Raw genomic sequence first — 15,211 nt, forward strand, 5'->3', positions numbered from 1 at the left:
TATTTTTCTGCTCAATGCCTGTGCTTAAGTCAAACCAAAATCCCAAGCAGTTAATTCTGCCGTCCTTTAAAAACCTGCTTGGCACTCCCTCACCCTTATAATTTGAGTATAGACAGGGGAATATGGAAAGAGCTTTCAGATATGGTTATGATCTAATATTCATACTCATTATGTGCAGTATCTGAGAACAAGCAACTTTCTGATGGCCAGAAGCTGATGAGAATAATAAAGCTCCTACAAAAAAAATTAAGATAATCTCCATTTTTCCTTCATTTCTCCTTACGTGTCTATTTAAGAACAAATGCTAGCTAGATAAATGCTTGCATTCACCCTGTAGTTATAATAGAAAAAGTCTTGAAAAGTACATACTTTGCCAGGAGAATATATAATTTTTAACTTTGTCCCAACAAATCGCAGTATTTCAACAAGAAGGAAAAAAGCACTACATTCTGAAAGCTGGACCCCCTATCCTGGCTGTTTCCTGACCTACTTGATACACAAGCGTCAGCTGAACTTATCATGGCAAAGACAACAACCCTGAAGGGAAGGAAAAGACAGCATGGACAGAGATGCTCACTTACAGCAAGGGTCCTGATCCAGAGCGGTGAACACTCATGTAACATAGCACCATTCCAACTGGTAAGTGGAACAATGAACGTTTAATGACTTATATCATAGTACTTATAATTACTTGGATTTGGGTAATGATATCATTTAATTTGTTCTATATTTCACAGCTGCATCAAGCTGCATCAAGCTTGACAACTATCTGCTACATCAAGTTCTCCCATTCTCAAATGTGACAACTAAATACATTGCAAATAAATAATTCTTAGAATGCATTTGTATGTAAGAACTTTCCACTGGGATTCAGGGATATAATCCATGCCCAGGCATAAATTTATTCCATTTTACCCTTACCTCAATAAAACATTGTCATATGACCCAAGAGCCCTACGCCACAGAAATGATTTGTTTCTTTTGTTAGTATATAAGCTGATGTACCTTTGCATGTTCTTGGCTGATCCATTTGTTGTAACATCTTCTAGGTTGCGTGAAATCTTATTTTTTAAAATCAATTTGTTTGTGGATTGTGCCATGCCTGAGAGAACAAAGTGCACACTGCAACTCAGTCACATGAAGAGCTTACAAAGATTTGACACCAAAACATTCACTCACCAAAGCATTCAGGGCTTACCCCACAGACTCCATGCACTCAGGACTTCCCTACCATATTCTTTTAGCAAGCCAGTTTACCTCTAAGATAAAAGGGAAAGGTGAATGGCCTTAACACTTACAGTAATTTCTCCCTCTCAAAGGTACAGAGGGCTAACCCTGCAAAGCACTTAAGTGTGCACTTAAAAACCTGATGAATAAGGTCAAAATCACTATTTGTTTAATATCTTATCCAGCATAACCTGACCAAACTGCAGGCCACGGTTCCTCTGACTTTTCACTTGTTACATCTGAAGCTTGCCATCAGCAGGGCTGGACACAGCCCACTTCTGTATTCAACAAGGCTCCCAGGAATACTTTGAAGTATTGCAGTTTATGTTGGGATTTTGTTTGTTTTAAGAGGGGGAAAAAAAAGACAACAGCATATTTTCTTAGAATTCCATCAAAGCAGGAGCATAGATCAAAGGCATTTGGACATCTCTGCTGTCACTGAACAAGGCTTTGACGGCCACCAAGCACCATGAAGCCTTGCTATCAGGCTTCTTGTCACAGCTTGGTGAAGTCAATGTACCGTTCTTGCCCCGTCAGTGCTGTTGGTTATGAGTGACGCAAAATAGTGTGCCTTAAGCCAGATTCTACTTCCATTATGAGTCATTTATAACTGTAATCAAATAACTGAATTTGAAGATGTATTTAGGCTCACTGCCTTCACAGTCATTTTTATGCCACATGGAAGAAAGCTAAGCAGCCACCCTACTGTATTCCTGACCTCCCTTCTTGGGCAAACCTTGAAGATTACAGCAACTTTTGTGGCTACACTACAAAGACTAAAGTGACACATCCTGATAAAAACCTTATTTGCTATGAATTTTATCACAAAGGTTTCCTTTACATTTGAGAATCACAGCAAGAGAATAGGAAGCAAAAAGACTTCCTGATGACCAACTTAAAATGTAAGGCTATGTGAATATCTAAGAGATGTAATTGCTATAGCATGTTTTGATATACCAGAATGTTTGGAAAGTTCAGATTTCAAAGTGAAATCACTCTTGACAGGTCACATTCCTTAGTTCATTTTCAAACCTCCCTCTATTTCTCACCAGAAAATTTAGAGAGCAAAAAGAAAGAAAACAGATGTCAATAAAAAAAGCAATTAGACGAGCTGCATCTCAAAACATTAGGATGCAAGTCTAATTGGACAAACTGGTCTCCATTCACAGTTTGATAACAAAAACAGACAAAGGTTCACACCAGAGCCAGAGGCACTGCTGCATGCCAATTACCATAAAAGTGTACTACATTTTTGGATCAATTACTTTCACAGTGCTGAAAACGAAACATTTTACAACTCTGCAATTCGTATCAATTCTTGCTCATTAAATTTTTTAAATGAACTGAACCCGATCAACTTGCTTGCTTAGGATTTTCCAAGCCAATCCAGCTGTCCCTCAGCAGGGCGACATTTCAAGGGATTCAAAATAAGACTGAATTCACTCTTTACATGGAAGTTAAAATAGAGTCTTTGCATTCAAGATGTATTTAAATTACAATGTATGAGCACATGAACACAGAGCAACACGCAAAAACGTACTATACAATAACAACACTTCTTTTTTCCAGTGGTAAAGGTTAAAATGGGAATAATCATAAATTAATGGGAATAATCATAAATTAATCTGTTGTCCAGAATTCTAACAACCTGAATGTTCAAAAGAGCAAGTTATGATCCAATACAGTATATTGTGCAGAAAATGCAGTAACTCTAAGCACTCTGTATGGGAGAAACTAAAAGATAAAGATACTACTTCTGACAGCCAGGTTGGCAAAACGAAGAATTCTTTGCAAACCTCAGTAAGCTACAGGGATATCTTCTGGAGTGTAGAATCAGACCTAAAAATCTTTCAAAGAAGAAAAATGAAGCTTTTCTGTAATACTTCTGTATAACAACAGTGCATAAACTGACCTCATATACTACTAAAACCAACTTTTCCTGTAAGGATTTGACAGAGAAAAATATCAAAGGGGTGAATCACTGACTTCCAACTGTATCTATGCAAGGGGTATAGTTTTAGCTGGTTTTGAAGAGACATTATTACTGCTCATGTATATTTAAGCTATGCATTTTTAGTCAATTAAAACCATCCAGATTACATGGGAAATACAGCCACATACGAACTTAAAGATTTGATCTTCTTTGTATCAGCAGATTTTCAAAAGAAAATTGCTAGGATTGCTGCTACAGCACATTCAAGTTATTTACCACTGTCCTGGACTCAATATTCTATCTTGTGTTGTTGTAGTAAGCACTCCTCTGTAAAGGAAAGAGCTGCTTTCCTTTAAGCAGCTCTTAAAACCAATATAAAATTTTCCTGCGAGTCAAGCACTACCAGATCCTTCCCTTCATTTCAAGGAGGGACATCTCACATTCTAGCTCGTAGAATTTCCAAGAGGGCCTGCCCTAATCAATAGCAACAAGGTTAAGAGCTCTTAACAATGAAGCAGAGAAATAATTGGAATTGCAAGAACAGAGAACAAAGATCAAGGCACCTATAAGGTTTGCTTCACAAAACTGAACGGAGTAGTTGAGGGTAGTTCTTGAGCAGGATGAGAAATAGCAGTTGAAATAAATACTCCCCAATTTACAGAAGAACAAAGTTAATGTTCCACTGATCTGAACTGAAGTAACATTGACAAACATCAAATTTAAAAGTCTTCCCCACATGTCTAACTCCTCAAAAGCCACATGGGCTAATGTAATGGACAAGAATTGATACTGAAGATGGCAGATTGCCTGATGAAGGAATAAAACAAAAAACCCTCTAGGAAAGACAAAGAGTCTAATTCAATATACTTTCAAAGAGCTTTGGCAGAATGATGCTGAATATGAATGCTTGGTCATTTTGACTGATGGAGAAAAAAATTGTGTCAGCCTCCAAAATGAACCAGAGTAGAAAGATCAATCTCAAAAAAGCCATTCATATGAGTTTATACACTCTCAGGCAGAAATAAGGCTTGGAATGAAGAGGTGGTGCTTGAGAAGCATTTGAATAGCTGAAAACCTGACCAGACTTCCAAGTGATAACAAAGCAATACAGGAATCAACCTAAAGCTGTAGGATTCTGCTAAAAACGTCAATTAGCAAGTGTAATCCAAATTATTAGTGTTAACATGGCTAGGTTTATTATGTGCTTATTTTACTTTTTTTTTTTCTTTTTTTTTTTTTGAAGTACTAAACTCACCCCAGATAATCATGCCAAAGACACTGACTGCCCTGAGTAATGAGTCACTGCAGAACATAATAGAGTTATGCACAGAAGCAGAAACTAAGATGCCTTACAACAGGACTGAAGAACAGCCATTTTCTGATCAGCAATAGCTGCAACACCACTGTTATCCCACTCAGCCTCTCCATATGATTATGCACCGAGTTTCTGACCCTCAAACTACCCCCATCACTTAACTAGAACCTTAGAATTTGAGTAGCAAGATGAACACCACAATCAATAATAAGAATGACTCGTCATCAAAAGCTAGGATAATCATATTCTTTGCATGGCATATTTTCATATTTCTATTAAACAAGCACTGGGGGAGATTAGGAAACTATTTTTAAAAATACCTGTAAAAAATAGAAATGTGGCCATCGAGGTGATTTCCTGTTCTCTCACCCCACCCTCTTATTTTTTTTTTTGCTGTTGTTGTTGTTTTTTAAGTAAATATGAAATTGACCCTCAATATCTAGGAATTAAGAACAGCATTTAGATATGGAAAATGACACATGACTTAAACAGGCCTTTCAGTACAACTCATATTCCTCCTTCGTAGAGAAAAACTGTTTAAAGTGGGAAAGATGTGTAATCCCATACAGTAGAGAGAACAAATTACCTTGTTTTGTGCAATAAAAGAATGAGATACTCTGTATATGAAGTTCTACAAAACCCTGACTAGAATTTCTTCCTAACTACATAGTGCTTAGAGAAAAAGAGTCAAGCTGACACACATTAATATTTACAGGGTGCTCTCTGAACAGAGTGACATTAGCCAGTGTTTGCATGCTGATCTTGCAAAAAAATTGAGAGAGACCACATTGGGGCTCTTAGTGCTCAGGAAATTGGTTAATCATATTTGACATTTGCTAGAGTCACGGAATCCAGAGAAGAGAATCATACCTGACATATTTTAAAAAGAAGAAAAAAAAAATAATCAGAACATCACCAATAAATTTCAAGGCTGAATTCAAATACAAAAAAAAAAAAAAAAAAAAAAAAAAGTATGAATAGAGAATAAGCACTCAAGAAAAGATAAACTACCAATGAAACAGTAATACCAGAATAGGTAATAAAACAAAGTCTTTTTTGTGGACACAATGAATTGATTATAACAGCCACAGATTAAATTACATTTGGTTTCCAAAGTGTTTCAATTCTTTATTCTGTCAATAGCTATTTCACTGCTGAATAGAAGTCTTTATATTATTTAGGGGGCTGCACCTTCATCTCTAACGAGTATAAAGCAGATATTTTTCCATGAGCAACTCATATTTCTAATAACGATAAACATGTCATAATACTATGCCTTCCTTGTCAAAGGAGCAAAATGCTTATTTTCTGTCTTGAAATATGTAAAACTAGGCGTGTAAATCCAAGAGATCATACTGGGGCAGAATAAAACAACAGTAACACAAATATGGGGAATTCTCTTATTATCTCTGGATTAATTAGCATTAATAAACTAGGACAAAAATATTTTTGACAGAACAGGAAAGCAGATCATTAGCATGGATGATGTGATAAAGGTGATCTTCCTAACACCTCCAGAGCAGACCCACTCCAAATGATACTCATGGCTAGTAATAACTTGGCCAGATAATTTACATCTAACATCCAGTGGAGAATATACAATATTTGTATACAAGGCTGACTCCTTTTTGCTTCTCAAATCTAATGCAATTAGATTTAAGAAAAATAAATTGCTAATAATTAAACAAATAATGAAACTAAAGCCTTTTACTACTACAGAGATTCAAAATCAGACAAAAAAAGTTTGCAAAGCTTTCTGAAGTGGATTTTCTGTTGGAAGAACACTATTAACAACGATTTGCACCAGTGATTACTTTATTCCAACTGCTGTTTGCACAAGTAATGTTGATTTACTTCAAATGCTGCTTGGTCTTATTAGACCACTCATTTAATTGTGGAAATTTCCTTTAGGCTCAAATCCCCTCTACCTGTGAACACTACCTCCACTGCAAGAAGCAAGTCTCAAGCAAACATAATACTACAGTGTTTCTGAAAAAAAAAGAATAGTTTTGCATGAAGCTTTATGGAGCACAGTCCAGCCCTTTACCCTATTGTGTGTCAGGTATTTCACTCTAAGTTGAGTGCAGCCAACCTTTCTAACGTTGCTGCCTATTATAGACGTGGATACACAGGCATACTGTGATCACTTCTTGGCCCTGTGAAGGGACATGTGCCACCCCACTCTACATGAAACTCATACCAAACTACATCCTGCCCCTTCCTTCCTCTTCTCCTCCCCACTTTTTTTTTCCCCCCTTCTCCCTCCACATTATGTTTCTCACTAAAAGAAGGCTCTGTCCCGATGACCACCTGGTACCAAAGGACTTTACTGGATCATAAATTCAAGAGCTACAATTGCTTATAAAACATAAGCTGGAAAAAACACCATGGTAATTCAGAAATTAGTAGTGACAGATGTTCAAAACAGAAATCAACACTACTGCCATTACTAGCCTCTGAACTTCTCTCTAGCAATGCTAGGAGAAAGTAAGCTTTGTTTGACAATATTTAACAGATTTACAGAAGAGTATGAAATTCGGGCTTTCCAACAAAATAGCTCAGCCACAAATTATCGCATTTGTTCCATGTAAATCAGACTGTACAGTTGCAATGTTCTACTCAAGCCTTAAAATCTGTGAAGACAGTACTGCCACACAACCCAAAGCAAAGGGTTAGCAGCTTCTATATTATTTTATTAAATGTTTTAAGTTCTTAATTATGAGTGAAACTTGAGTTCTGAATTAAGAATGCCTAAGAAAAAGAACTAGTCTAGGAACCAAAGCTAGGGCAAAAAAAGGCTCTACATTTAGGGTCCTGCAAGATTTCAGGAGGAAAAATTAAAGAGAAGGTTTCTGTTTTTTATTTTTTTTGTTTTTAAACAGTGCATTCTTAGCTGGATTTTTTTTTTAAGAAGATGTGCAAGGAAGTAAAACGAAGCACACAACATGCAGCTGATTCTCTGCCTCCTCCCTCGATTTCAGAAGGAGCTCCCCAGGCCTCTGCCTGTGTCACTACAGATTTTCAGTGACTGATTATTGTCACTGCCAAGATAATTACCAGTGAGTGATTAGTGGATGTAAAGACTGCAATAGTGCTGGAAAAATTAAGAGTATGTACAGCATGAGAATCTGCACTGATCTGACTGAACATAACTTATATTTCAATGTGATATATAACATGAAAGGATGAAGAAAAAATAATCAAAACTCCGTAAAGATGAGGAAAAATGAGACTAGAAATGATTCTGAGCTATTAATCTTTCGTGATAATGAAGTACTTAGGATGACTTCTAAAACTCACTTTCATTTAGATGCTTCATTTATTTTAATCTGGTAGATAATTAGAGGGAAATCAAATCCGTCTCCACGGCAAAATATTTACCAGAGATGCAGCTCAGACTTCTCAACGTGTGTTCCCTGTGTTCAAACATAGTGTTAAATATATTGTTAGAACTTTACCTAGATTAATGTCCATTAACTAATTAGCAACAAAACTAGAGTCGGCAATGTTTGCTGCCTTGTTATCTGTCAGAACAGGAGATCTTTTAGTGGTTTTTGTTTATACTAACAGGCCAAATTTTGCCTTCCCTCCTGCCAAGCACAATTAGACTAAAAGTACTAGAGTGGATAGATAAAATTCGGTCCAGCTTTCTGTATCCTGTCAACTATTATCTTTGCCCTGCAAACTTACAGGGATGCCATTTCTGTAGCTACTGGTAGGAGTGTTTGGAGAAGGAATGGGGAAGCACACATTAGAACTAACCAAAAGGCACTGAAAAGAGTGAGAGAAAAGACGCAAAGAGAAAGCGATGCAAAATTTTTGCTAGTGAATACAAGGCAAACACAACCGGAGCTCAGATCTCACTTTGAATGCTTTTATGTTGGTGTTCTAAGCACCCACGGAGATTTACAATGTCCTTCACTTTAAGCTTACAGTAAGACCATGTCTCTCTCAAGAAGACCATGTCTCTCTCCACACACCATCCCCTCTTCAAGGAAATGTTCTTGGAAGTAGGAGCGGTAGATCTCAGCTAAGCAAGTATGGAGCTGTTACACGAGTTCCCACGTGTCATACAAGGAGCTACAGGACGATCACCTTATGCACTAACAGACAGGATCATCTTATGGTGCAGATACACAGACATTATTCAATAGATTATGCTGAAAAAGCTGCATCACTGATGAATTCTTGCTGGGAAGAGCCCATGATTTTTCTCATGACTTACTAATCCTGTTTTAAATTATTTAGCAGTCTAAATGTATTGGAGAAGAATTCTCAGTTGAATAAGCTTCCCAGACACACACTAGCATTCTCCAGGATTTTTTTTTGTAATCATTGCTTGCTTTTTTTCCATATCCAATATGTAGTTAATGAATGCTTGACATGACATCAGCATTAAAAAAAATAGTTGCATAACTGCAGGTTAAAAAGAAATCTTTTTCCAGCTCCAAGCACTGAAGTAATCTTAAGGGTGAAGGTTAAGCGCAGGTAACACAGCACAGGTTGCTTTGCAAGATGTGCTATACACTGACCACAGCAACCTACACATGTAGCACCACCTCTGAAAAAATATTTTGATCTAATAATAATATTACAATAGCACTTGTAAATATTATCAGTCTTGGCTTGTTCAGGGGACTCTTTAGCATGTATTAAAGAAATGTTCCTATGCAATTCTTTTGAGTATTTCTTTCTAAAAAAGGACAGCAAAATCACCCTTGAAATCAACACAAAACATGACTGACATATTTAAGCTTCCCAATAAGCGACAAAAGAAGAACAAAATAGATATCCTAGTATGGAGGCAGGCTTATAAACAAAAACATTAATAAATACATACATCACCTTTTAATGTCTCCAAGAAACGGCTTAAAACGAGGTGCTTCCTTAAAACAGGAGGCATCAAGTCTCTCAGACTGATCCTACCACAAGCATTTCTGTGCAAGCTGCAACAGGCAGTTCCTCTCATTTCTAGATGAGTTTATACACTGGAAATAACCAACACATGTACCTGGCACTTCCACAAATGTGAGTATTCATTTTGTATCAAGCCACTGATTAATATCCTACAAGCTTTTTTTGAAAGAATTAACACTGTGGAAGCAAAAGGAGTCACACAAAGACAGCAGGGAGCACAGTTTCCTGAATAAACTAACATAATTGAGAAAAAGTATTTTGTTTTTGTAATTATTGCAAGGTGCAAATAAAAAAAAAAGTCAAACCACTTACTGGATATCTTTTCTCTTTTTCTGAGGGTCCACTAGACGAAGAGTGTCTCTGATAACAGCTACTTTCACTTCTTCATCAACAGGGCTTGGGACATTTTCAAATACCCCAGGAGAGAGCTTTAATTTACAAAAGGATACAATTACTCAGGGAAGGATAGAGCATTACTTACTCTACATCTTTTAAAACCTTATGCATATCATATACATTTTAAATACACAGTGATAGATTACAAAACACTTAAAGAATAAGCAAATACCTTAATATTTTAGTATATTACAACAGCTTTTAGTTATTTCTCTAGTAAATCAAGATTTTTAAAAAAAGAGATTGTTGCCAATGTTACCATTTATATTATGTATAAAAATATGAAAAAATATCAAGCCTCTAAATACAATTAAGTCAACTGCAGAGGATGTTGAATAAATGTATTTATGACAAAGATGATGGAAAGCTTTCACAATTCCAATAAGTCATATTTCAAGGGTATAAGATTAGCAATGATTTCAAAGCAGGGAATTACAAAAAACCTTGGAGGTTTCATATCAGCAAACAACTTTCATCTTTCAAAAAAGGAAAAGGAGCAGAAAACCAACCCTAAACAATTTCATTCCAATACCACAGTCACGTTGAGAGGTCTTACCTCTTGCTCATGTTCTATTCTCATGCTGGGATTTGCATTTACTTCTAGTAACATGGGCTTCAAGTTTTTCATCAGGAGAATGTCAAAGCCTAAAATCTGTGCATAACAAGCAGCGTGTTACTTTCCTTCAACTTATGGTGTTCTTCTAGAGAATGCAATGGTCATCCAAATATCAACATTTGGTTAGAATAAACATTTGAGGGACAAAAGAAATAACTGAAAACACAACATATTGCTGAATACTGAATTACTCCAGCCATTTGTTTTTGATCTTAATGCCTACTTTCACATTACCCCCATCTCTAAATAGTGCATCTGTCAACACAGAATTTCAGAACCTATCACGATTGGGTCATAAAACTGCCATTGTCATAGCTCCATTAGGCAATGACAAAGCTTCATAGCTATAACATCTAGAAGCTGGAACCTGGAGTTAATACTGGTATTAATGAGTGATCCCCATCAAAAGTTCTCCGTATGTTTACAGCCAAGAGTAACATAGGTCAGGTGACTGAGACTTGTAAGGTAAAACTTGGGTGAGGAGGACCTAAGCTGGGAGCTCACACAATGTATTGCCCAGCTTCTATCTGCTACTCCTCTTTCCACTACATCCAACCAGTGATCAGCAAAATTAAAAGCAGCTTTTAGAAAAGGAAGGACACATCCAGAAAATGAATCCATGCACAGAGAAAATTGCATCCCTAACAGAAATCTCAACCCACCTGGAAGCAAGTTGGCCCAGGCTTTCCCGCCGGTATGTCGGACTGATAGTAAACTTTCAGTTCTGGTGTCAGTGCAATAATTGTTTTGATCACCAGTGAAATTATATCTGACCAAACCTTTTTGACATCAGCTCCTCTGGAAGACAGTCCGCACAGAATGCTCGAAAAAGTCCTTTTGCTGCCAGTGTTTGCATTGTCAGAATGGATGAAGTTCCCACTATGGATATTTAGTGAATAGTTGGTTAAGTGCATAAAAACCTGGTGCAAATTTTTTACAGTGGGCTCTTGATAGGGCTCTGTACAAAATCTAGAAAGTCCATCTTTGGCTATATAAATCTCTAAGGGTTCTAAAGATTTCAGTAAGACATAAAGACGAATATCAAATTTCAGCTTGTCAACAAGCAGGGGTTTGCAAATATATTCCTGGACCACAGCTGGCCGGCTCTGGAGGCTTCCCGTCAGTCTGACATCGCTTGGGTCTTTAACGAGGTAGATCCCATCTCCCTGGCACCCTCCGTCAGGTTTTACAATAAAAGTGGGCTTCCAGGACGGATCGCTCTCTTTCATCATCTGAACCTAGGAGGAAAAGAATTATCATGAAGGACACTAACTAGGGGGGAAGAAGGGCTGATACTATGAAAACCAGAAAATTGCATTCATGAACAAGATAAATCACACGATCACATCACTAGAGTAGCGAACACCATACAAAAAAGGCAGAAGATGAACAGTACTGACAAGCACAAAAACAAACATGAGTGGAGAGTTACCAGTGCAGATAAATGGGCTTTTTATTTAACAAGCCATTGTATTAATGACTCCAGGAATTCTTTTTAATGTTACGCACCCATTTACAGAACAAAATGCTGTATAACTCATCAAGTCCATTCTACTAGTCATTAATGTGCATAAAACTGCAAAGTTAAAATTTGTGTTGCATTTTGAACAATTATTGACAAAAATAATCATTAACCTAAGAAAAAGCACCTTGTTTATTGAGGCATGACTGTAATACAGGAAGAAAAGAAGATAAAATAAAACTTCAACACCAGTAATATCTTTTTCTACCACTAGATGTTTTTCCACAGATACCCAAGATACCCAATATTAGTAAAACTAGGGAATACTGAGCCACATGCAGATATTGAGCAAACACCACAGGTTTACAAAATAAAACATACAGTTTATGCCTCAGTTGCTAGCTACCACCACTCTCCAAAATGAAGTTTTTTCTAAATTACACCATAAATCTGCTCAGGCCTGGCATACAATAGCCAGCTTTCTATCCAACACAAGAGAAAAAAAAAATCTATCACAATTTCAACAACTCATACCAGTGGCTTTGATTTGTATTAAGAAAATCTGTTCATATATCATGATAATTCAGATGCTTTCTTTAGATGTACCTAGTGTCAAATGAGGACAATAAAGTTGGGGGAGAATTTGGTGGTGGTCAGTAACAAATGGAAACCTTTGGATGGATCTGCACAGCACTCCATGCCTGGACTGTCACTTCCTCCAGCTAGTGCAGATGTTCAGTCCATGTTCCCACGTTCACCGTTTCTGTGCTGGTTCAGCATGAAACACAGTGCTCTCTAGTGTATGAGCTCACAAACAGCTAACACCAACATCTACACAGACATAATGCATTTTAATAGTCCAAAATGCTTAGAGAAGTCAATAAAGAAGATACATTTCACCTGCTTTGTAGAGAATTGCTTCCAGTTTGCATATTTCTTTAAAAATGTGACAATTACTCTGTAGTGCTAACAAATTATGTAATAGAATAATTCCAGAAAACATCATTTCCACAGTCATACATTCACAAATGAACTTACTCTGTTACATCTTACTCAGACACAGCCTAGTGAGATGAAACTCAAAAGTGATTTCTATAGAAAGAATTACAGGATCACAGAGAGGGTCTATATCCTCACAGAGAAAAGTGGTAATAATAAAGTTCTAAAACTCAAATCTAGATCCAAATGCCTTAACTTCAAGAAGCCATTGAGTCTGAACCTTTTGCTCAGTTCCTCTGTGATTTGTGCATACTGACATCAGCAACTTGATTTCTGGGGCATAAACAGGGCTTGGCACTTTCACAGAAAGTTCCTCGAGGGACTGGGAAAAATAAAATACTTAGAATCCATTCTTCTCAAAATGGAAGGATGTCACAGCACAAACCACTCTTTCCTGCATTTGCACCAGTTAAGCCACCAACGCTGCCCTGCAGCCACCGATCTCCCAGCGCAGGCGGCAGGGTGCTGAGAGGCGGCGGTGCTCAGCCCACGCACAGGCCTGGCTCTCTCTGGCAACAACCCAACATTGACTGCAAGGTGCCCAAGGACACAAACTAACAAAGAAAAAAAATCCAATCAATTGCCACAATCAGCCCTGGCATTGCAGAATGAAAGAGCAAATTGGAACACGGGAGAAGGCAGAGCACCAGAAGAAAGTCGTGGTTCTCTGACCCAATGCCGCAGCGACAACCTCAGGCAACTGATCCACCCCTGCTATCAGTGACGTTTCCAAGGCCTGAACTTTGGGTTCCATTCTATCCAATTATTTATTTTACTGTGAATCCCATTACCAAAAGCCTTCCTACTAACTACAGCACAAATTCAAGATGAAGCATTTAGACAAGGGCTCTACGCATGGACCAGCATCACATTAACGCAATGAAAGAGCCTTCTTCAAAATAGGTCACTTCAAGGGACAAACCACCACAACGGGGATTGGGCTTGCATCCCAGAACAATATGTGGCTAATCTTGAACCTCCACAGCTAAACATGCTCTACTACGATTCAAGCCATACGTACAAAGTGGCAATGGTGGTCTACTAGGGCAGAAATAATAAAGAACCCTTTGAAATGAACAGGGCAATCTGCCTGCTGTTCCCCACGTCTATCATACATGCCTCAGGCTATTTTTGCTCTGCTGCAGCAGTACTTTTTCAAAAAAAAAAATAATGCTTTCTGGGGACTATTGTTAAAGATGCAACAGCAACCTGCTTTTGAAATCCTGCGTTTTAACAATCATTGGTTGCTGTTTGAGGTCAGAACAAGATTTGTGTTTACTACAGAGAGAGGCCAGGATATCGTACAAGTCTAAATGCCATGTGCTCCTTACATGCTGGCTTCAAAGAATAAAGCAAGACAATTCTCTGTTTTGTTCTCATCATCAAACAAGATAACTCATTTCTCTGACCAGCAAAGACAGCAGGAACATCATATAAGAAGTCTGCCAAGAGAACAGACGACTTGCATTTTGGTATAGACTAATCGAGGGGAGATTCAATGCATTTCAGTTTCAGGTTTGGGTTCTTGTTTCTAAACTAAAATTCCTGTGATATTAAATGTAATCACGCCTCCATAACATACCACAAGGGTACACAAATGACAAAGTAACCCCACTGATTCAGCCAGGGAAGCCATTCTAGGGGAAGGAGAAAAAAAATATATATATATATATTTCCAACAAAGGTCTTAATTGGAGCTAGACAAGATAATTTAATATAATGGCTTCTCATACTATGATAGATCAAAATCTCATACTCAACTCTTTGCATTTAACTGCAAAAGAAGTAACTTCCCAAGGTCCACAACAAAGCGTATTGCAACTGGTATATTACGGCACTATATACACTTCCCCTAGCCATTTGGCTTACCGGACAGAGATTTGAGCACCTTTCCAGATCTGCTTCAAAAATGTTCTGGATATTACTCAGGCCCTCTATGCCATCAAAACATGCCAGACAAAGTATATAGGGAAAATAATAATCTGGAGTCAATCCGTTTTTCAGCAGACCGAGTGGCTTGAAGAACACAGATGGTTTCTTGATCTTAAAGAAAATTCTCAACATTCATCTTGAAATTCTCCACAATTCCCTCAACTGCATTCTGTCAAACTCCCTTTACGAGGCAGCTTGTCCAGACTGAGGAAAATCAGTCATATAGGAAAATTAGTTTAAATGAAATTACATACTGTAATTAACTTGACAGAAGGAAATTAAAAACATGCTAACCACTTACAGCCAACAGCAAGAAGAGAGTTAGATGTCTAATGGTGTGAAAATCTGATTCACTTGCAGGTTCTCTCTTCTTGAGGAAAACACTGGCCGAATGAAATAGCATCCCAAAAAAAT

The 15,211-nt window shown here is 37.5% G+C and overlaps 1 protein-coding gene across 1 annotated transcript in view; it reads right to left on the minus strand.

Annotated features, from left to right (window-relative positions):
- The window catches only part of TTLL11 (tubulin tyrosine ligase like 11), a 44,339-nt gene that overhangs the window by 19,653 nt on the left and 9,475 nt on the right, over positions 1-15,211 (minus strand). The window contains exons 4-6 of the mRNA XM_035341949.1: positions 11,067-11,642; positions 10,345-10,440; positions 9,705-9,820 (exon numbers count right to left, since the gene is read on the minus strand). Coding sequence (XP_035197840.1) covers positions 9,705-9,820; positions 10,345-10,440; positions 11,067-11,642 — 788 coding nt within the window. The remainder of the gene's footprint in view (positions 1-9,704; positions 9,821-10,344; positions 10,441-11,066; positions 11,643-15,211) is intronic.

The sequence above is a fragment of the Oxyura jamaicensis genome, chromosome 17 (genome assembly GCF_011077185.1).
Source record: "Oxyura jamaicensis isolate SHBP4307 breed ruddy duck chromosome 17, BPBGC_Ojam_1.0, whole genome shotgun sequence".
NCBI lineage: Eukaryota > Metazoa > Chordata > Aves > Anseriformes > Anatidae > Oxyura > Oxyura jamaicensis.